We start from the raw sequence: 24557 nt of genomic DNA, 5'->3' as shown, positions 1-24557 counted from the left end.
CCAGCCATTACCACAGTAATACAAGTATATGCTTTTATCTCCTCTAGTAAATAAGGGGGTCAGGACGCGTCTGATTGGTCCCACGTTGTTTCTACATAATGAGACGAGTCCAAACACAAGCAGTCTTGAAGAATCATCCTGTTGGAGAAGTGTCCCCTTATAGAGGTGTCCCCTTAAAGAAGCGTCCCCTTATAGAAGTGTCCCCTTATAAAAGCATCCTCTTAAAGAAGTGTCCTCTTGAAGAATCGTCCCCTTATAGAAGTGTCCCCTTATAAAAGTGTCCCCTTATAGAGGTGTCCCCTTAAAGAAGCGTCCCCTTATAGAAGTGTCCCCTTATAAAAGCATCCTCTTAAAGAAGTGTCCTCTTGAAGAATCGTCCCCTTATAGAAGTGTCCCCTTATAAAAGAGTCCTCCAAAAGAAGTGTCCTCTTAAAGAAGTGTCCTCTTGAAGAATCGTCCCCTTATAGAAGTGTCCCCTTATAAAAGAGTCCTCTTAAAGAAGTGTCCTCTTGAAGAAGTGTCCTCTGGAAGAAGCGTCCCCTTATAGAAGCATCCTCTTAAAGAAGTGTCTTCTCGAAGAAGCGAGACGAGGAGGACGGGGAGTTCTGCAGCAGATTGTGTGGTCCCCACAGATCGAGGAGAACTGGGCAGGGTCAAAGGTCAATGGTGGGGTCGCAGTAAAAATTTAGCTGATTAATTTTGGAAATCAACTGATAAATAAAAACTATTTGACGATTAGTGTTTAATGTCTTCACACTTTATTTTTTTATTATATTAAAACGTCTGAACGAAACTGTCCATATGAAATAACTCAATATATTTAGTTGATTTCTTTTAGCTCCTAAGTTTGTTCATCAAATATAATATTCATTCACCCACATGATGAGCTACTCTCTGTTAATATTTGGTACATTTTACATAATTTCTCATGTTTGGGACTAAAATGCACCCGAAGCATCTGTTGGTGGTTAAACCACAAACCACCTGTTTCCTGTTTCTGCTGCAGATCCATAAGCGTCATGATGAATTACAGCCAATGCATTTCATTTGAAAGAAAAGTGTCTGAGTCTGTGTTTTATGGAAATGATCATCATCATTAAGTATTCCATTCATTAAAATAACATTTATTAATAGACTAAGCATCATACTTAATATTTTAATGGTTCATACAGATACATTTTTAAATGATAATAATCGCTCAATAAATTAAATAAGTATACACAACGAGCTTTAACCTGAACATGATTCTATCAGTTTTGGCTTCATTATAATTATTTATTATTATTATTCATTATAAGAGCCATCAAGTCGTCCATCTTTAATTACAGTCTGTGGTCTATATAGTGTCCTGTAGAGGCGCCTGCAATACCGCCACCTGATGGACTGGAAAGGAACAGTTGGTCGCAGCCTAATCTGTAGCTCCTGAAACAACCAGGTTAAATCCTCAATGTCCCCTCTCTGTAGGGTTTATAAGACAAATTGGTCCCCACGAAGAGGGAAATACAGGTACACACACTAACGGAGGAGGGGGAGGAGTTTATTCTCGTTGCTAGGAGATCCCGGTGAACAGCTACGTCAAGTCAGCTTTGTTTAAAGGGAAAAAGGTTAAATCCCCCTTTCAGAGTAAAAGCATGTAAAACCTAATCACTGTCAGTTAAAGGACAGAAGAATAGAATTGAAGTTTATGGAAACGTGTTCAGATCTGCATCAAAGTGTAAATATTCTCCAGAGAGTCGCTCAGTTTAAAATGTTCGTTACAGCTTCTTTAGACGCTTCAGTGATAACATCTCAATGTTCTTATTCCGAGGTGATGGCCAGTGGAGGCGTTATGTCTTCAGGTGTCCTTCCCTCCCATTCTCGTCAACGCAATATCTCAACGCCTTGAGAGAATGTCTTCACATTTGGTGCAAATATTGATTTGGACTCATGAAGGCCCTGATTGACCTTTGGTGGCCAAAGGTCACCGTGACCGTGTACAAATAAAAATTGATTGATTTATCCTTGTGAATATGATATCTCTAGAACACCTTCACTGAATCCTTTCATATTTGGTACAAATGTTCACTTGGACTTAAAGATGAACTGATTAGGTTTTGGTGCCTGGAGGTCAAGGTCAAAGTTTCCTCACGTCCGTCTGAATGTGTCTGACTGCGCGTAGAGAATTTCATTACATCCAGTACTGGACTCACTGATTAACAGATTAGATTTCAGTGGTCAAAGGTCACAGTGACCTTATATGAATCTGGGGGGGAAAGGATGTAGAAATATGTATTCTTTATATTATTATTATTACATATACAATATCCATTCATGGGGGTTATACCTAATGTATTGTAGGGGTATTAAGCTGAGGTTACAGCTAGTGGAGAGCTAGCCACTGAATAGGCGGGTAACTGTGATGCCACCTATCTGTCACTCGGAGCAACCACACCCTCAATTTAACATGAATTACATTTTTAGCACATTTTAAACGAGTGAGTTATTACTTGAGTTCCATAATCACCAGTTCCCATGGAAACAAAAGATGCTTTTATTGTGAAACATCACACCGGAAGTCGCCGGGTGACGTCACTGGGCTGATTTACAGCTCGTGAGGTGAACACGGGTCGTCACACTCATCAGAGCTCCGCCCGCCGCTCCGTGTCTCCGGCTCACACCACAACAACAAACGAACCAACCAACCTTCGTTTTTACTGCTTCTTTCTCCTCAGGAAGATGGAGAGATAGAACAGCAACAGGTCCAGCAGGAGGAGGAGGAGGAGAGGAGGAGAAGAGGAGGAGCAGGTACATCTGAGGAGGAAGAGGAGCAGGAGGAGGAAGGTTGGATGTGACTCAGCTGACAACATGATGCCGGTGAGTGACTGAACTGATCGTGTTGTTCTCATCACACAAAAAACCCTGAAACACATGAAGGTCAAATACAAGTGGATAAAAAACCTTAACCCCTGATTTCATCTCAGGGATTTTACACGATGTTAAATTAAGTGGAGCTGTGATTGTTTTCATATAACCTCAATGATGAGCTGTTCAACTGAGGTCACGTGGTCGGGATGTCAGCCAATGGGAAGAGTTAGTTTCCACAGTGACTGTATATAAAGACCATCAGTGACTGTATATAAAGATGATCAGTGACTGTATATAAAGAGGATCAGTGACTGTATATAAAGAGGATCAGTGACTGTATATAAAGATGATCAGTGACTGTATATAAAGAGGATCAGTGACTGTATATAAAGATGATCATGACTGTATATAAAGATGATCAGTGACTGTATATAAAGACCATCAGTGACTGTATATAAAGACCATCAGTGACTGTATATAAAGATGATCAGTGACTGTATATAAAGACCATCACTGACTGTATATAAAGACCATCACTGACTGTATATAAAGATGATCAGTGACTGTATATAAAGACCATCAGTGACTGTATATAAAGACCATCAGTGACTGTATATAAAGATGATCAGTGACTGTATATAAAGATGATCAGTGACTGTATATAAAGACCATCAGTGACTGTATATAAAGATGATCAGTGACTGTATATAAAGACCATCAGTGACTGTATATAATGTTTTCTTAATAATAAGGATAATAATAATAAAACAAACTTTATTTGTAGAGCACCTTTAATACAAGAAACAGCTCAAAGTGCTTTACATACAATATAGATAAAACTAAAACCATGTTAAAATGTCATTCAAAATAAGAAGAGAAGAGATTTTAAGGAACATAAGAACATGTTACAATGACATTTAAAAGAAAATAAATGAAAAATAAATACAATGAAGTGTAAGATTAAAGGCTGAAGCAAAGAGAAACGTTTTAAGTTTTCTTTTCAAGAACTAGCTTCTCTGCTATCTAGCTGCAGTCTGTTCCACTACTTTGGAGCATAACTTCCAAAACTGTCCATCTTTCTTCTGGTAATTAACTAAATATCTTTAATTATTTGACTTGTGAAATCAAGACAAGATGTTTTCTGAGGGTTTATTTTTATATACAGTTATTAATAACTGACAGATAAATGAATAGTGTCGATCCTTTAAGATTAAAATATGGATCAATTAAGGTTGTTGGTTATTAATCGTCCTCAGGACGAGGACATGAAATACAACAATTAGAAAATAATCATTGGTGATAAAATGAATAACAAGTGACTCATGAGAGCTGATGCTGAAAGTGTGTTGTGAGTTTTACCATGTGTGTCATATAATAAGAGACTAGAACATAATGATGAGGAAGAGGAAGAAGTGAACTTACCTTTGTTCAGGTTTGTGTGTGTGTGTGTGTCTCTGTGTGTGTGTCTGTGTCTCTCTGTCTCTGTGTGTGTGTGTGCGTGTCTGTGTGTGCGTGTTTGTGTGTCTCTGTGTCTCTGTGTGTGTGTGTCTGTGTCTCTCTGTCTCTGTGTGTGTGTGTGCGTGTCTGTGTGTGCGTGTTTGTGTGTCTCTGTGTCTCTGTGTGTGTGTGTGTCTGTGTCTCTCTGTCTCTGTGTGTGTGTGTGCGTGTCTGTGTGTGTGTGTTTGTGTGTCTCTGTGTGTCTGTGTGTGTGTGTGTGTGTGTGTGTGTGTCTCTGTGTGTGTGTGTGTGTGTCTCTCTGTCTCTCTGTGTGTCTGTGTCTCTCTGTCTCTGTGTGTGTGTGTGCGTGTCTGTGTGTGCGTGTTTGTGTGTCTCTGTGTGTCTGTGTGTGTGTGTGTGTGTGTGTGTGTGTCTCTGTGTGTGTGTGTCTGTGTCTCTCTGTCTCTCTGTGTGTGTCTGTGTGTCTCTGTGTGTGTCTGTGTCTCTCTGTCTCTCTGTGTGTTGTGTGTCTCTGTGTGTGTCTGTGTCTCTCTGTCTCTCTGTGTGTCTCTGTGTGTCTCTCTGTGTGTCTGTGTTCTCTGTCTCTGTGTGTGTCTCTGTGTGTGTCTGTGTGTCTGTGTGTGTGTCTGTGTGTCTGTGTGTCATCTTCCAGGCGGAGCTCCTCCTGCTGCCTAGTAACCGTTGCCATAGTGACCAGCAACACACTGTTGAAGGTCGAGCTGTTCTTTCAGTTTTCACCGAGCAGGAAGTGAAATGAGAGAAGTCGTAAACTTCACGTTAAATCATGTTACAGATAAATCCACTGATTTATGTAAAAAATTAATGTCAATGTTTTGTTCATCTTTATAGGTTTGATATTTTACAGTTTAACTATACATTTTGTGTGAATATACATAAAATAAAAACAAAACACAAATATAAAAGAGGTTAATAATGTAAAATATAAACATACATTTTATTCTGTGAAATAAAAGTTTGCATATCAGATACAGAAAGGTTCATATCAGCTGATTATTATGGGATAAACTGCTCAGGTTCCAGTTGTGATCGACCGTCACTGTGACATCACAGACGTGACGTCTTTGTGTCTCTCTCTCTCTGTCTCTCTGTCTGTCTCTCTCTGTCTCTCTCTCTCTTCTGTCTCTCTTTCTCTCTGTCTTCTCTCTGTCTCTATCTTTTATTTCTCTCTCTGTCTGTCTCTCTCTGTCTTTGTCTTGTGTCTCTCTGTCTCTCTGTCTCTCTCTCTGTCTCTCTCTCTCTGTCTGTCTCTCTCTCTGTCTCTATCTCTCTTTATCTCTCTCTCTCTGTCTGTCTCTCTCTGTCTTTGTCTTTGTGTCTCTCTCTGTCTCTCTCACTCTCTTTGTCTCTCTGTCTCTCTGTCTCTCTGTCTGTCTCTCTCTGTCTCTATCTCTCTTTATCTCTCTCTCTCTGTCTGTCTCTCTCTCTGTCTCTCTCTCTGTCTTTTTCTTTGTGTCTCTCTCTGTCTCTCTCACTCTCTTTGTCTCTCTGTCTCTCTGTCTGTCTCTCTGTCTGTCTCTCTCTCTCTTTATCTGTCTGTCTCTCAGGCCTCTTTATCGTCCTGTAGCTTCAGATTTTAATCTGTCTGTAGAATTAGCAGAGCAGTTTACTAACCCCCCCTCCAAACACGACACGCACACACACACGCACGCACGCACGCACGCACACACACACACACACACAGCTTTTAATTCACAACTTTACACTGATTCAGTTCATTCAAATCCTGAAAGACTATTTTCTTCATGTTGTCATGACGACTGAACCTAATTTAATCATTTCACAACTTCAGCCTCACTTCACGAGTATGTGTATATGTATATGAGATCTGATATGAAATATAATATATGAGTCATCTGTACTGAACTGACTGGTGCTTAAAGATTTGATCAGACATGTTGACAGTGGAGCTCATTCCTCGTTCAGTCTGAGAATCAGTGACAAGACATTCTGATGGACGGGGGTGAGATCACAACCTGCCTGGTCAGATAAAGATAAACGACACAGAAGCACAAGAGGAAGGTGTCATAAGAATCAAAATCTGAAGAGAAAAGTTAGATCTAAAACTGAGACTAAATGTTGTCTGTGATGAACGTTGAGCTCGGGGGAAACGTGGTGACAGCTGGTGCACTGCAGGTCACAGCCCTAATGTGTGGTCGGCGACTGCAGCCATATGGTCGACAGCGTCACGTGACACACCCATGTTGGATTAATGAGATACTCACACACGCACGCACGCACGCACGCACGCACGCACACACACACACACACACACACACACACACACACACACACACACACACACACACACACACACACACACACACACACACACAAGCCCTGCCTGCTGTCCAGGATACAACCACAGACAACAACATCAACACACGGTGTTTCTGAAACCAGGAACATTTACTGAGTGTGATGACGAGTGTTGACTCGACACTGTTGTGTGGTGCACACTCTCCTTAAAGGGACGGATCAGGGACATTTAAATCAACGTCTGGTTGGTTCAGTCTCTAACTCACCCAGAACATCTCAATCTCTCCAGACTCATCCTGTCACCAGAACACCAGATCATGATGTCAGAGGTGTGTCCTCAGAGTCAGTGTGTGTCCTCAGAGACAGTGTGTGTCCTCAGAGACAGTGTGTGTCCTCAGAGATAGTGTGTGTGTCCTCAGAGTCAGTGTGTGTCCTCAGAGACAGTGTGTGTGTCCTCAGAATCAGTGTGTGTCCTCAGAGACAGTGTGTGTCCTCAGAGATAGTGTGTGTGTCCTCAGAGACAGTGTGTGTGTCCTCAGAGTCAGTGTGTGTGTCCTCAGAGTCAGTGTGTGTCCTCAGAGACAGTGTGTTTCCTCAGAGACAGTGTGTGTCCTCAGAGTCAGTGTGTGTCCTCAGAGACAGTGTGTGTCCTCAGAGACAGTGTGTGTCCTCAGAGATAGTGTGTGTTCTCAGAGACAGTGTGTGTCCTCAGAGCAGTGTTTCTCAGAGACAGTGTGTGTCCTCAGAGATAGTGTGTGTGTCCTCAGAGACAGTGTGTGTGTCCTCAGAGTCAGTGTGTGTCCTCAGAGACAGTGGGTTTGTCCTCAGACAGTGTGTGTGTACTCGGAGACTGTGTGTGTCCTCAGAGACAGTGTGTGTGTCCTCAGAGACATGTGTGTTTGTCCTCAGAGACAGTGTGTGTGTACTCAGAGTCAGTGTGTGTGTCCTCAGAGTCAGTGTGTGTCCTCAGAGACAGTGTGTGTCCTCAGAGAGTGTGTGTGTCCTCAGAGTCAGTGTGTGTCCTCAGAGACAGTGTGTGTGTCCTCAGAGACAGTGTGTGTGTACTCAGAGTCAGTGTGTGTCCTCAGAGACAGTGTGTGTGTCCTCAGAGACAGTGTGTGTCCTCAGAGTCAGTGTGTCCTCAGAGTCAGTGTGTGTCCTCAGAGACAGTGTGTGTGTCCTCAGAGACAGTGTGTGTGTCCTCAGAGAGTGTGTGTGTCCTCAGAGACAGTGTGTGTGTCCTCAGAGTCAGTGTGTGTCCTCAGAGTCAGTGTGTGTCCTCAGAGACAGTGTGTGTGTCCTCAGAGACAGTGTGTGTGTGTCCTCAGAGTCAGTGTGTGTGTCCTCAGAGACAGTGTGTGTGTCTCAGAGTCAGTGTGTGTCCTCAGAGTCAGTGTGTGTGCCTCAGAGACAGTGCGTGTCCTCAGAGACAGTGCGTGTCCTCAGAGACAGTGTGTGTCCTCAGAGTCAGTGTGTGTCCTCAGAGACAGTGTGTGTGTACTCAGAGACAGTGTGTGTGTCCTCAGAGTCAGTGTGTGTCCTCAGAGTCAGTGTGTGTGTCCTCAGAGACAGTGTGTGTCCTCAGAGTCAGTGTGTGTGTCCTCAGAGACAGTGTGTGTGTGTCCTCAGAGTCAGTGTGTGTGTCCTCAGAGACAGTGTGTGTGTACTCAGAGTCAGTGTGTGTCCTCAGAGTCAGTGTGTGTCCTCAGAGTCAGTGTGTGTGTCCTCAGAGTCAGTGTGTGTCCTCAGAGTCAGTGTGTGTCCTCAGAGTCAGTGTGTGTGTCCTCAGAGACAGTGTGTGTGTCCTCAGAGACAGTGTGTGTCCTCAGAGTCAGTGTGTGTCCTCAGAGTCAGGGTGTGTGGGACAGACAGCCTCTCTTCCTCAAGCTGTGATTGGCTGCGTGGTTCCCTGGTCGGGACGTGGACACGGCGTCGCTCTACTTTTCCTCCAGAGTTGTATGTAGGACACAGGCCGACCTCCAGATTCATCTTTGTGAAGACAGATAAATCTCCCATCAGCCACCTGTGCGGGTTCAGATCCTCAGTGAACTGTAGAAGCCGCTTGGCTGCGTCTGACGAGCCTTTGAGCAAATCATCACGGACTCTCACCTTCACAGGATAAATATTCAGGCTGGAAGACGCTGAAAGCTGCCTCCCTTTAGTTTCGGGGCTGTGGGTGGAAATCTGGCTCCGGGCCTGGGAGCAGATATCCTGCTGGAGAAACAGATGGCACAATGCATCATGGGAGTTATGTCCACAAATATCTGTTCTGGTCTTAAATAGCTCAGGACGTTGAGCAGGTTTTGTTTTAAGCTGTGCGTTGTGTGCTTCACATGCTGAGGTCTACCCGTCAACCAGTCTGTTAAAGCACCAGACTGAGTTTGAACCTCCTGCAACACAGGCTGCCTGTTGTTTTAGACATAGAAGAGGGCAGAGACATGAGGTTCTCAGGTTGTCCGTCTCGCTCTTTAAAATTTGGTACAAACGTTCAGTCTGACTCACGGATGAACTGATTAGATTTCAGGGGTCAAAGGTCAAAGTCACAGTGACCTGTAATGAATCTGGAGGGGAAATGTATGTGACTGTAACTTTGGGAATTCTATTGTTTATTTTTGACAACCGCAGCAGTCGTTCCTGAAATATCAACGTTCTCTCAAATTCAGTTTCTGAATGAATCTGATTATTATCGTAAACCTACGACACATGATATGACCCTGTCCATATATGTGTTTGTAGATATTTCTTACCGTGTTCCTCAGCAACAATGACCAGCACTTCACTGAGGTTCCCATCACGCCGGAGACGCTGTGCAGAGACGTGTTGGAGCTCTGCAAGGAGCCCGGCGAGGCCGACTGCTACCTGGCTGAGATGTGGAGAGGCTCAGGTCCACAGACTTTTTGATTATTGTTATTATTTTACAGTAAAATACTTAAAGTCTTGTGATTAAGGTTCTAACTCTGGAAACACAGACCCATGTGTCCACATATTTTTGGCCATGATTACATCATAATTTAGTCATTAATCAGTCATCTTGTTTGTTTGTAACCAATCAGAGCGTGTCGTTGGAGAATCGGAGCAGATGATGGCGGTGTTGCAGCCGTGGGGGCAGCAGAGGGGGGAGGTCCGTTATCTCCTCCACCATCAGAGAGCTCCGGGACCAGAGTCTGGTGAGAAACACCAGCTGTGATCATGTCCTCAACACAAACCCTCCCAACCAAATATATATTCATAATATATATTAAAAGAAACACGAGGAGGTTCCAGATCTTCTGGTGATGAGGGCCGACGCCGGTGTGGATGAGCTGTAAACAACAACACTGATCTTTCCACAGCAGAGTTTATACGTCATGTCCGGCCTCCTGCTGCTCTACAGGCTCCGCCCCTGCTGCTCTACAGGCTCCGCCCCTCATGTTCCTGTTGTGAACGAGTCGGACCCGACAACCTGCTGCTGCTTCACAAACACCAACTACACAACATGTTTTACACAGTTCATTAAAACATCTCATATTTTCTCCAGCTGTGTTTAGAAGCTTTATTTTTTTCTGTCTCATTCTCATTGTCATGTCAGGAAAGTTTTCCTTCAATCGTTCTCTTGGACTTGAGGTTGAGTTGATCAGAGAAATGTCATCCTGCAGGAGGTGGTAGAGGAAAAGACGAGTGTTAGTTGGAATAACAACAGGGTGTTACCCGAACCCATTTGCACACAAACAAACTGATCGTTCTGTGTGTTTGTGTCCAGATGGATCCAGAACGTCAGATCAGAAGCTGAAGAGGAACCAGCTGAAAGCTGCTGCAGAGAGATGTCTGGAGAACGGGGTGAGACTCAGAAGAACTTCGAGCCTCATTTAACAACCGTTTCTTCCTAAAACCCACTTACACACTTTTCTATGAAGATTCTGACTTTCACCAATGTTTTCTTGTCGGGGATTTGTTCTTATGTGAGAACAGAATCTACACTGAAGAGAACTCACAGATCAGTTATATACTGCACATATTCTCACAATGCATACAATTTGTCCTGTCTATAACTATATATATTGGGTTAATTACATTCATATCTTTCTATATTTAAGAAATATAACTTTTTAGAGTTTCAGTCCAGTGCTGCGTCTTTAGATTCCCGTTCAATCGTTCCTTCTGAAATGTTCTTTTCAGTTTCTGGGATTTCTGTGTGCTGCAGTCTCATGACCTTTATGGGCATTGAAAGTGCGTTTACGATGCTAATTAGGAAAAACGTGCTTTCAAATTACCAACACATGGAATTTATCAAATAAGAACACAGATGTGAACAATTCTGTTCTTGTGTTCTACAGGTCTCAGCTCCTCGTCTGGACGTGACCTTCAGTGAACTTCAGGATCTGGCGACTCGACAGCAGCAGCTGCTGGCCTCCAAAGTACGACACACACAGGAACACACACTTCTGCTAATGCTGCTGTCACGTGCCGGAATAAACAGGATATCTCCAAATGTTCTCATTTCTCAACCAATCAACAATCAGCTCTAATCATTATGATGTGAACGTCCAAAACCACAAGTTTTTATGTTCTTATGATTTATTAACACGTGACGACTTCATAGCACATGAACACACTGAAACAATGACTCTTACTTTTACCGGCATTAAAACAAAAACACATTTACCTGCTTGTTTGGTTTAAAATCATTTTATCAACAAATGTCCTTCAGTCCTGAGCAGCGGACGTGTGAACGTGTGTTTTACCTCAGCGCCTCCTTTCTCCTCCTCCTGACCCCTGTTGTCTGTTGCAGGAGCAGCGGCTGCGCTTCCTGAAGCTGCAGGATCAGCGGCAGCAGCAGCAGGAGGCGTCTGAACAGGAGCGACTGCAGCAGCTCCGAGAGAACGCACACAACCAGGAGGCCAAACTGCGGAGGGTCCGGGCCCTCAGGGGCCAAGTGGAGCAGAAACGCCTCAGCAACACAAAGCTCGGTCAGTGTCTGTGTCGTCAGATGTGTTTCCTCGATTCATCTCATTCTGATCAGATCGTTTTTTAAACTGATTTAAAATGGCTGCTTAACAGTTATTAATTTAGGGTCATGATTTATTTTAATAAAAGCTCCTGCTTGTTGTTCTATATGTTTTTGTGTTTGTGATTCAGTGGAGGAGATCGAGCAGATGACCGGTCTGTTCCAGCAGAAGCAAAGGGAGCTGCTGGTTGCCGTGGCGAGGCTGGAGGAGCTCAGCGACCAGCTGGAGGTGCTGAGGAGCCCACGGATGGAGCCACCACCTCCGCCTCCTCCTCACCACCACAACACGCCCTCCTCCACCGTGGAGCTGGAGCTCCTCTGTAAAGAGCTGCAGGTCAGAGCTCAACAACCACCGCTGCTGACACGTGTTTCTCATTGGTTGAGAGTTTACCTGTGTGACGCTGTGTGACTGATTTGCAGAGACTCAGGGGGGTTGTGTAACCGCAATTATTTATTATTATTTGTATTTATTTCTGTAGCTACAATTTACAGATGCCCTGAAACGCCTCACATACCGGTCTGCTAACCCTCAGACGATATAACGGCTCCTTAAGCTGAACTGTCAAGGAAGACTTGCTGTTCCACTCTAGTCCACCAGGTGGAAATAATTCCGAGACTATATAAACCCACAGACTTTAAATAAAGATGGACGACGTCTCTAAAGTGAAGCCAAAGTGTCTCCATCAGAGGAGACATGAACCAAACTAAAAAATCTAAGTAGACGTTAAATAAAAGTTTGTAAAGATGTTTCTGTCAGTTCAGGTCGTTCTTCTCTCACTGATGTTTGTTCAAGTGTTTCTGATCAGTTTGGTTTGAATCAGTTTGATGATCTACAAACAGGCTGAGACGTCATGATTGACAGCTGAGACTGGCTCCTGATTGGTCGAGATCACTGCTGCACAGACTCTAGAAGTGGCTATGTCGTTGTAATTTATATATGTTCCCTAAACACTTCACATGCAGGTTATTGGTAGATTTAAAATTCAATATGACTAAAATAACAATATATTCATTTACCATCCAATGGAAAATTCAACTTCATACCCTCCGTGATTTTTTCTTTCATTGTAAGAAGTTCACACGGACTCTTCTGGTGAACATGTCAAACACATCATCATTTTGCTAACTATAAAACGACTAGTGAGTGTGGCTAACCTTAGCCTAGCAGGCAGGCTAGGCTAACTGGCAAATGAAAGTGTCTTAGTGTTTGCTGCTTCTTCCTTTCCCTGTGTTCGTCACCTCCACTGATCCGACGTCTTCGTCCTCCTCAGCTGAGGAACAAGCTGAACCAGGAGCAAAGCTCACGTCTGCAGCAGCAGAGAGACGGCCTGAACAAGAGGAACCTGGAGGTGGCGGCCATGGACCGCCGGCTGGCCGAGCTCCGGCAGCGGCTGTGGAAGAAGAAGGCCGCCCTGCAGCAGAAGGAGAACCTGCCAGTAAGAAGATATTTAAGGATAATCTATCTGTAAAATATCACTTTTCTACAGCAATTTTATTTGATATTTTATAAAAATGTACGTGAGCGTTCTACCCTCCACCATGTTGTTCCTGTAGTTCTGGTTCCAGCACTAGTTCATTGATCTCCTGGTTTTACATCATACTCAAGTCCAGCCCAAAACCCTGCAGCACTCAAATATGTTGGTTCCCCCGCAGGTGGCGTCAGAAGGCCCCGCCCCTCAGCATGGCGTGGGCTCCAGAGTGGCGGCAGTGGGGCCATACATTCAGTCGTCCTCCACAACAGGCTCTCAGGGGCCTCCGGTGCCGGCGCGCCAGGAGCCTCCGGTGAAGCCAGCGTACCCGGACGGCACAGCAACCCTGCCCATACCCGACTCGTCCCTGAAGCCGCCTCCCAGACCCGTCAAACCGGCCGCAGGTTCAGTTTGATAAGTTAGTTTAAGATACGGTTTTTTTCACCCACAGCTCCTCAGCTGGCACTTCCTGTGTTCTGGTTTTAATCTTCTTCTGCTTTTTGCAGGTTTGAGCTCCTCTAAAATAACCGAACTCTCCGACTGGAAGGCCAGAGCACTTCCTAAATCTAGCGGAGGTTACAGCCACGCCTCCACACTGCCTCGTATGTCCAGCCTCAGCTATTGCAACTCAGGTCAGTTTCTGCAGCGTCCAAAACAAAACAAAAGTTTTTATAATTGTAGGTTTTCTGTCTCTGTTGAGAAGTGATGAAACACTTCAAAGTTTATATTCATTTATAGAAATGTCAGAAAAACAACATATTTTGTGTTTTATATTCAACCTTATACATCCAGAAGGTTCAAGGTCATAAAAGGAGACTGTATGTTCTGCATTCTGATTGGTTGGTGGAAGCAAACGATAACGAGAATGATGTTATCAATTCCAATAGTTTAAATGTTTAAATTCTCACTTCAGAAACAAGCAGAGACGTTTTAAAGCGTCTTTCTGTCGGACAGTTGTCTGATGTTTTTAATGCAACCCTCCGACAGAGAAGAAGACGTCTGTGTTATGATGAAGATTTTCTTTCCTGTAGGTGGTGAGACCCTCACAGGTCAGAGAGGACTTTGTGGAGCTGACATCCCGCCTCCTGTCCCGTCACGGACCAATCACAGCACTGACACCCTGCTCAGGGACGTTCAGGTACGACAGCTGATAAGATAAGATTTGCCTTTTTTTATCCTCCATAGAGGAAATTCACAAATGACACAGCAGCACAAGAAAGTAGCAGCGCAAGGGGAAAAATAGTAAGACTAGAAATATGAATATAAATATTATATAGAGTAGAGATAATGCTATATATACACACAGTTGTTGTTTTTTTAAATGTAAAATATAGATACAGGGATCAGAGTTGAGTTATGTCCATTCTGTGTAATATATAGAATGTGCATCAGTTCAATCCTCTCAAAGGTTTGCATGAGATGCCCCTTCTTGGGCACAGGGCCGATGCAGAAGAGTGGGAGTGGTAGATTGTTGTGGGAGACAGTGGAGGGGGGACTGGATTGTGTCGGAGTGGTTGCTGCTGGGTGGTGGGTTTTTTCTCCAGAGGCTGTGGGTTGAGTCCAGGGGTCTGCTGGGGGGCAGCTGAGGTGAGTATGGGGACATCAGAGGTTGAGGGAAGATTGTCCTGTGTTAGAAAGTCAAACCTTGTGATGTTTCTCATGCCCCCCCCACAGCTCTCTAGGATTGTTCTGCTTTTTCAGAGGTCTGAATACACAGATGTGAAAAAAGCCTTTTCAGTAATTAAAGTCTGCACCAACCTCCCAGCAGACCTGGATCTGCTTCATTAGTCAAATGAGATGAGCTGCTCTTTATTTCCATGTTTTGCTCTGTATTTCACTTCTAGGCTTCAGGTAAATGTTTGTCCAAGATGACCGTGCCACCTCCTGTTCCCGTTAAGCCCATACCGCTCTCTTCGTCCGGCCCACCAACCTTCTCCAGGCCCCCCTACAGCACTGGGACCTTCCCTGGTAAGGCTCGGCCGGTCGGCGGCCACCTCAGGGCTCCAGGAGTCCTCTCCAGCCACTGCAATACACTCCCTCTGCCCAACAAGCAGGAAAGCCCTCCGGCCGCTGCCGTCCGACCTTACACCCCGGACCTCTCAGATGCCCCCACCCCTGCGCTGCAGAAGCCTCAGACTGTGGCGGCGTCATCCATCTACTCCATGTACACCAAGCAGGCCTCTCTGGGAAAGGGCTACCAGCCAGGAGGTCAGGGCACACTGCCCCGCAGTCAGCCCCGAGGTGCAGCACTCACTCTATTTTCATCTGTTGTAGATCACAGGTGAGAGATGTTTTGTTTTTCACATTCGTTGTTGGTTTTCTTCTGACGTCAGTGTCTCTGCCTCATTACAGTGTACGGGAAGCCAATCCTCCCTGCCAGCGGGGGGCAGCAGTCTGTCTCCTCAGACAACACTGGCCTGAATTCTGGGGCCTGTGTGTCTGACGGGAGCGAGGCTGACAACAGTTGTCTGGGGAACGGCGAAGGGGTCAGTGGAGAGACGGCAGAACGAGCCACGCCTCGACCACTCAGCCCCACCAAGCTCCTCCCCTTCCTGTCCAACCCTCACAGGAACCCCAGCGATGCGGACCTTGAGGCCCTGCGACGCCGGCTGCACCACGCACCCCGGCCCCTGAAGAAACGCAGTTCGATCACGGAGCCCGAGGGCCCGGCCGGACCCAACATCCAGAAGCTGCTCTACCAGAAGACCACTCTGGCTGCCATGGAAACCATTCCCATGGAGACAGTCAGTCCAGCGGAGACATATATTCAGCCTGGGGTACACGACAACTGGGATGGCGGGGTGGATGTCGATGACAACACTGGGTTGAGCTTCAACCAATTGCTCGCTGAGAGCCCTGAGGACTCCCTGACTCCACCCCCCCTGCCCCCTCGCTCACCCATCCCTGACCCCGCCTCCTGCTGCTCCCAGTGCCCCGCCCTGGAGGACAAGGAAGAGGAGGTGTGTCCGTCCTCAGTCCACCACATCCACTTTCCAGAGGAGTTCCCCCCGTACCCCCCCCCACCATACCCCAGCTGTGGGGAGACGGAGCACGGAGACAACACCAGCAACCTGCAGCCGCCGGAGGTCATGGGGCAGGTCCCAGTTCCGCCGGTGAGCGTTTCAGTTCGACAATATATGATCAACTCCAATAATCAACAAGACTAATTGTTGTCTCATTTTGATAATGAAGGGTTAGGCTCCATCTAAATGTCTTTCAGCAACAAACACATGGATGAGCAATAATTGGAAAAAACACCTTAGAAACTTAGCAAAGATTCGACCATTTATAAATCAGACAGAAGCTGATTCAGGTTTTCATTTCTATTGGACTGGATTAATGCACTTTTTACAGCGTCCAATAGAAAACAATAGAGACTCATTCAGAACCAAGAGCAGAGATCACATTAGTTCCAGCTGCTCTGGTTGTTCCACACAGGTTTGACTTTAAGGTTCTCCTCCTCACACACAAGGTTCTGAATGGACCCAGTTACACAGCTGCCTCTCTAGAGAACTATGTTCCCTCTAGAACATCTGCAGCAAATCAGAGGTTCCAACAAACCAAAGAATATCTGAGATGCTACAACTACAAGTTGTGAATCAGAGAAGCTTGTTCAGTAAACGACTTTAAAACATTTCTCTTTACTTCAGACTTTAAGTAGATCTCACACTTACACTCCTGCACTTATTATTTTGAATGACATTTTAACATGTTTTTATTTGTATCTATATTGTTTGTAAAGCTACTTTTCTTGTAAGAAAGGTGCGATACAAATAAAGTGTATTATTATTATTATTATTATTAAAGGGTCAGTTCCCCTTTCCTCTCTTTCTCTCAGGGTAAGAGGTCGATCCTCCGTAAAGTCGGCTCCGAGCGGATCAGTCACACGATGCGGGTCAAGTTCAACCCTCTGGCTCTGCTGCTGGACTGTTCCCTGGAGGGCGAATACGACCTCGTCCAGAGGGTCATCTTCGACGTGAGTGTCGTCAGAGGCTCTATCAGGGACTCGCTCCGCTTAAATGATCACAAACAAATTTTATTAATATTTAATGAATAAGTGACAATCAATCATCATATAATCACTCTTATTTAGAGGAAACTATTTATATGAACCAGTCAAGTGTTTAAATCGATTTATGTATAAACAGCATTGTTTTTTTAAAGCTGTGCGATGTTCATATGTACGCCAACAAACTAGATGTCTTTGTGTTTGCAGGTGGACGACCCCAGCTCAGCAAACGACGAGGGCATCACTGCGCTGCACAACGCCGTCTGCGCCGGCCACACAGAGATCGTCAAGTTTCTGGTTCAGTTTGGCGTCAACGTCAACGCTGCCGACAGCGACGGCTGGTGAGTCTGAACAACATCACTGTGCAGTTCTGCCAATGGGTTCTGCGTCCAGAAGCTGTGGTAACCAGTTGAGTCCTTAAACCTTGTTCCTCCAGGACTCCGCTTCACTGCGCCGCCTCTTGTAACAACGTTCAGGTCTGTAAGTTCCTGGTGGAGTCGGGGGCAGCCGTGTTTGCCACCACTTACAGCGACATGCAAACAGCTGCCGACAAATGTGAGGAAATGGAGGACGGCTACGCGCAGTGCTCCCAGTTCCTATATGGTGAGAAACGACCACGTTACATGTTCACTGAAAACAAAAACTGAGGTCTGTGATGGGTGTGAATGTTGGTTCCCACACGGGTCAACTGAGGCGAATCACAGGTTCTCAACTGAGACGACAAGTAGCTTCCAGAGTCCGTGAGGAGTTTGTCTGGATAATTTAATGTTCCCAAAACTGAATCTATTCCAAAATGTACAAATAACAATCTAATTACAGATTGTTTCATCATCCTTTAGTGTAGACAGGGATTGCCAGGATTTCTTTTTAGGGTTCAGTGGATGTGTCAGTGGTCTACTGGTTAACCCTAACCCCATCATTTAAGATAAGATAAGATTTATTAGTCCCATAATAGGGAAAGTTTGGAGTTCCAGGGGTCCCATCGAGGTAATGGGGTAGAGCTCCTTAAGGGTCCTTCAGGAGCTTTGAAGGGTCTAATTGTGTCTCACTGTTTGTCACAGTTACACCGAATTCCCTTGTCTTGGCAGGCGTTCAGGAGAAGATGGGCGTGATGAACCGCGGCGTGGTGTACGCCCTGTGGGACTACGAGCCTCAGAGTGACGATGAGCTCGGCTTCAGCGAGGGCGACTGCATGACGGTGCTGAGACGGGAGGACGAGGTGGAAACGGACTGGTGGTGGGCAAGATGTGGCGATGGCGAGGGCTACATCCCCCGCAACCTCCTGGGGGTGAGGCGACTCAGTTTGTCTTCAAACCGCTGATGGAGATACTTGAAAATTGTAAAAATCAATCAGTTAATCAAATGTGTGTAACAGAGCAACAACAACAATATCACAAATATTCACAAGATTCATGAGTAGAGAGAGTGTCCAACATAAATCTAGAGATTTATCAATGTTTAAAGTGTTTGTACTGTGTATTATATATCTAAGCAATCTAGTTATAATCATGACCCACAATCAGCTGCCATCAGCTGGTCCATGATCAGGATCCACCATCAGGATCTATGGTCCATGATCACAGTCTGTGATCCACCATCATGCTCCATGACGTGGCTGCAACTTTGATCCTGGATCTATACACGATGAAGCAGCAGGACTCTGGTGAAGAAGTCACCTCAGTAACATGTGTTGATGAGACATTAATGTGATTGAGATGGAGAAGAGGAAGGAGAAGAGGAAGGAGAAGCTCCGTGTGTCATGTGTCCCCCGACCTTCTAGACCTTCAGCAGCAGAACCAAGATCAGGACCAAGACAAACCTGGACCGCTCGAACTATAAGCTTTATCCTAAAGGAAGGTTTGAATCTTCAACGTACAGAGGGAGTCTGCCTCCACAACTGAAGCTGAGATGATTCCACAGGAGAGGAGCTTGATGCTGAAGCTCTGGCTCCTCCTCTGCTTTAGAGACTTTAGGGACAACAGCCTGAATTATGTCTTATGTGTCATGCCCTCTACTGGTCATCTGAGAGAATGCAGCTTTCAGACACTTCTGTGTTGGCTTCATTTTCTTTAACCGTTTGTGTTACAGGCAGAACTGAGTCAAAGGTTACACGGCAGAATTTAAAGGAGATGAATGTGGATCATCCTCTGCAGAATCTACCGCCTGAGACCTTCTCCTCCTTCACGTATCGGAGGACGACACACTCTGAAGTCCTGCTCTCTTCATTAAACTCCACAGGGAATTGAACCGTCAACCCTGGCAGTTGTTGCTAAATCTCATCTCTTTTAATCAGGCTTGAAAGCAGCTCTGAGGATCCTGTGACTCAACAGTCTTATATAAGAAGTTACACTATTTAACTTTATCTTAACGACAAACTCTTTTTATTTCCCAGCTGTATCTGAGGATCAAACCGCGGCAGAGGAGCCTGGCGTAAACCTCCCAGTGACAAATCCTTCAGGCGAGACGAGCAGCGAGCGAATGATCCTCTGGACTCGTTCAGAGACGCAGTGTCAGGAGTTTTTGTTCAAATGAGACAGATGTTTTTCAATCTGCGCTCACATCTGCACAGTATTACTTCTCCTCAATTCATTTGTTTCAGTGGTTTTTCCTCTGAAGTCCCGAGAGCCTCAAATGAAATGAGAAATTCTTTTGGGTCCATTTTGTAATATTGTGTCTTTTGTCAAGATTGAATTTTTATTTTATTGAACATTGAAATCAAAGGAAACAATATGAGCAAACGTCCCAAAGACTCAAACTACAAAGTCTCTATCTTTTAATTTTTTCATTTTGTATTTATTATTTTGAATTTAAAAGTTTAATGTCTTGTTTCTTCTTTTACAGGATCAACTAGTTTCACCCAGAATGTAATGAAATAGTTAAATGATTAAAACATTAATTTACGGGGCTGATTTACCAAAAACATGTTTCTAATGCACCAGAACCGTTAAATATGATGATGTGAGATTTAAATTCTACAAACACTGAATGAAACTTACTTTATTTTACTCGTCTCTGTTCTGCTTCAGTTGGTTTAAGATTAAAATCTAATGTTTGGATTTTGTTTAGTTTCTTGTTTAATTCTTTAACATCGCTGATGGTCTTTATATACAGTCACTGATGATCTTTATATACAGTCACTGATCCTCTTTATATACAGTCACTGATCATCTTTATATACAGTCACTGATCCTCTTTATATACAGTCACTGATCATCTTTATATACAGTCACTGATCTTCTTTATATACAGTCACTGATCATCTTTATATACAGTCACTGATCCTCTTTATATACAGTCACTGATCATCTTTATATACAGTCACTGATGATCTTTATATACAGTCACTGATCCTCTTTATATACAGTCACTGATCCTCTTTATATACAGTCACTGATCATCTTTATATACAGTCACTGATGATCTTTATATACAGTCACTGACGTCTTTATATACAGTCACTGATCATCTTTATACAGTCACTAATCTCTTTATATAGTCACTGATCATTTAGTCACTATTTTGTGATCATCTTTATATACAGTCACTGATCATCTTTATATACAGCCGAATACAGTCACTGATCATCTTTATATACAGTCACTGATCCTCTTTATATACAGTCACTGATCCTCTTTATATACAGTCACTGATCATCTTTATATACAGTCACTGATGATCTTTATATACAGTCACTGATGATCTTTATATACAGTCACTGATCATCTTTATATACAGTCACTGATCCTCTTTATATACAGTCACTGATCATCTTTATATACAGTCACTGATGGTCTTTATTACAGTCACTGATCATCTTTATATACAGTCACTGATCCTCTTTATATACAGTCACTGATGGTCTTTATATACAGTCACTGATCATCTTTATATACAGTCACTGATCCTCTTTATATACAGTCACTGATCCTCTTTATATACAGTCACTGATCATCTTTATATACAGTCACTGATGGTCTTTATATACAGTCACTGATCCTCTTTATATACAGTCACTGATCATCTTTATATACAGTCACTGATGGTCTTTATATACAGTCACTGATCTCTTTATATACAGTCACTGATCATCTTTATATACAGTCACTGATGGTCTTTATATACAGTCACTGATGGTCTTTATATACAGTCACTGATGGTCTTTATATACAGTCACTGATGGTCTTTATATACACTCACTGATCATCTTTATATACAGTCAGTGATGGTCTTTATATACAGTCACTGATCATCTTTATATACAGTCACTGATGGTCTTTATATACAGTCACTGATCATCTTTATATACAGTCACTGATCATCTTTATATACAGTCACTGATCCTCTTTATATACAGTCACTGATGGTCTTTATATACAGTCACTGATCATCTTTACATACAGTCTCTAGGGTCTTTATATACAGTCACTGATCATCTTTATATACAGTCACTGATGGTCTTTATATACAGTCACTGATCTCTTTATATACAGTCACTGATCATCTTTATATACAGTCACTGATCATCTTTATATACAGTCACTGATCATCTTTATATACAGTCACTGATGTCTTTATATACAGTCACTGATCCTCTTTATATACAGTCACTGATCATCTTTATATACAGTCACTGATGGTCTTTATATACAGTCACTGATCATCTTTATATACAGTCACTGATCATCTTTATATACAGTCACTGATGGTCTTTATATACAGTCACTGATGGTCTTTATATACAGTCACTGATCATCTTTATATACAGTCACTGATGGTCTTTATATACAGTCACTGATCATCTTTATATACAGTCACTGATGGTCTTTATATACAGTCACTGATCATCTTTATATACAGTCACTGATCATCTTTATATACAGTCACTGATCCTCTTTATATACAGTCACTGATGGTCTTTATATACAGTCACTGATCCTCTTTATATACAGTCACTGATCATCTTTATATACAGTCACTGATGGTCTTTATATACAGTCACTGATCTAGTACTGACTTTATATACAGTCACTGATGGTCTTTATATACAGTCACTGATGGTCTTTATATACAGTCACTGATCATCTTTATATACAGTCACTGGGTTACTGATCACAGCTGGTCTTTATATACAGTCACTGATCATCTTTATATACAGTCACTGATCGTCTTTATATACAGTCACTGATCTCTTTATATACAGTCACTGATCTTTTCTCAGGTCTTTATATACAGTCACTGATCCTCTTTATATACAGTCACTGATCATCTTTATATACAGACGTCACTCCTGATCTCTTTATACAGTCACTGATCATCTTTATATACACTCACTGATCATCTTTATATACAGTCACTGATGGTCTTTATATACAGTCACTGATCATCTTTATATACAGTCACTGATGGTCTTTATATACAGTCACTGATCATCTTTATATACAGTCACTGATCATCTTTATATACAGTCACTGATCATCTTTATATACAGTCACTGATCCTCTTTATATACAGTCACTGATCATCTTTATATACGGTCCTGATGATCTTTATATACAGTCACTGATCTCTTTATATACAGTCACTGATGGTCTTTATATACAGTCACTGATGGTCTTTATATACAGTCACTGATCATCTTTATATACAGTCACTGATCATCTTTATATACAGTCACTGATCATCTTTATATACAGTCACTGATGATCTTTATATACAGTCACTGATGGTCTTTATATACAGACACTAATCATCTTTATATACAGTCACTGATGGTCTTTATATACAGTCACTGATGGTCTTTATATACAGTCACTGATCATCTTTATATACAGTCACTGATCCTCTTTATATACAGTCACTGATCATCTTTATATACAGTCACTGATGGTCTTTATATACAGTCGCTGATCATCTTTATATACAGTCGCTGATGGTCTTTATATACAGTCGCTGATCATCTTTATATACAGTCACTGATCGTCTTTATATACAGTCACTGATGGTCTTTATATACAGTCACTGATGGTCTTTATATACAGTCACTGATCATCTTTATATACAGTCACTGATGTCTTTATATACAGTCACTGATGGTCTTTATATACAGTCACTGATGGTCTTTATATACAGTCACTGATCATCTTTATATTCAGTCACTGATTGTCTTTATATACAGTCACTGATGTCTTTATATACAGTCACTGATGGTCTTTATATACAGTCACTGATCCTCTTTATATACAGTCACTGATTGTCTTTATATACAGTCACTGATGGTCTTTATATACAGTCACTGATCATCTTTATATACAGTCACTGATCATCTTTATATTCAGTCACTGATGGTCTTTATATACAGTCACTGATCATCTTTATATACAGTCACTGATCCTCTTTATATACAGTCACTGATGGTCTTTATATACAGTCAGCTGATCATCTTTATATACAGTCACTGATCATCTTTATATACAGTCACTGATTGTCTTTATATACAGTCACTGATCATCTTTATATACAGTCACTGATGGTCTTTATATACAGTCACTGATGGTTTTTATATACAGTCACTGATCATCTTTATATACAGTCACTGATCATCTTTATATACAGTCACTGATTGTCTTTATATACAGTCACTGATGGTCTTTATATACAGTCACTGATTGTCTTTATATACAGTCACTGATTGTCTTTATATACAGTCACTGATGGTCTTTATATACAGTCACTGATCATCTTTATATTCAGTCACTGATTGTCTTTATATACAGTCACTGATCATCTTTATATACAGTCACTGATGGTCTTTATATACAGTCACTGATGGTCTTTATATACAGTCACTGATCATCTTTATATACAGTCACTGATCATCTTTATATACAGTGACTGATGGTCTTTATATACAGTCACTGATGGTCTTTATATACAGTCACTGATCCTCTTTATATACAGTCACTGATCATCTTTATATACAGTCACTGATCATCTTTATATATAGTCACTGATTGTCTTTATATACAGTCACTGATTGTCTTTATATACAGACACTGATCATCTTTATATATAGTCACTGATTGTCTTTATATACAGTCACTGATCCTCTTTATATACAGTCACTGATGGTATTTATATACAGTCACTGATGGTGTTTATATATAGTCACTGATCATCTTTATATACAAACACTGATCATCTTTATATACAGTCACTGATCCTCTTTATATACAGTCACTGATCATCTTTATATACAGTCACTGATCCTCTTTATATACAGTCACTGATCATCTTTATATACAGTCAGTGATCCTCTTTATATACAGACACTGATCATCTTTATATACAGTCACTGATCATCTTTATATACAGTCACTGATGGTCTTTATATACAGTCACTGATCATCTTTATATACAGTCACTGATCATCTTTATATACAGTCACTGATCATCTTTATATACAGTCACTGATGGTCTTTATATACAGTCACTGATCATCTTTATATACAGTCACTGA

The 24557-nt window shown here is 42.6% G+C and overlaps 1 protein-coding gene across 2 annotated transcripts; it reads left to right on the top strand.

The window, feature by feature from the left end:
- Positions 1–2580: 2580 nt before the first annotated feature.
- tp53bp2b (tumor protein p53 binding protein, 2b) lies at positions 2581–20102 on the top strand. Of its 2 annotated transcripts, none has more exons than XM_035181111.2 (18): positions 2581–2853; positions 9316–9463; positions 9633–9746; positions 10319–10395; positions 10893–10973; positions 11348–11525; positions 11695–11897; positions 12835–12999; positions 13217–13436; positions 13539–13664; positions 14064–14170; positions 14877–15273; positions 15385–16145; positions 16871–17008; positions 17249–17382; positions 17478–17644; positions 18130–18329; positions 19434–20102. In XM_035181111.2, the coding sequence occupies exons 1-18, from the start codon at positions 2845–2847 to the stop codon at positions 19473–19475; spliced, it is 3267 nt and encodes a 1088-aa protein (XP_035037002.1). In that variant the 5' UTR covers positions 2581–2844; the 3' UTR covers positions 19476–20102. The 2 variants fall into 2 exon arrangements, with proteins under 2 accessions (XP_035037002.1, XP_035037008.1); XM_035181117.2 differs by having other exon boundaries at positions 19130–20102.
- Positions 20103–24557: the final 4455 nt, after the last annotated feature.

This window comes from Hippoglossus stenolepis, chromosome 2 (genome assembly GCF_022539355.2).
Source record: "Hippoglossus stenolepis isolate QCI-W04-F060 chromosome 2, HSTE1.2, whole genome shotgun sequence".
Classification (NCBI taxonomy): Eukaryota; Metazoa; Chordata; class Actinopteri; order Pleuronectiformes; family Pleuronectidae; genus Hippoglossus; species Hippoglossus stenolepis.
The sequence above is the reverse complement of the archived record's forward strand: the minus strand, read 5'-3'. Positions and strand labels throughout refer to the sequence as shown.

Coding starts and splice junctions, on each gene's coding strand:
- tp53bp2b (XM_035181111.2), top strand. Junction 14,171..14,876: donor CCCTGCTCAGGGACGTTCAG/GTACGACAGCTG, acceptor TTTCACTTCTAG/GCTTCAGGTAAATGTTTGTC. Junction 17,009..17,248: donor TCCAGAGGGTCATCTTCGAC/GTGAGTGTCGTC, acceptor TTGTGTTTGCAG/GTGGACGACCCCAGCTCAGC.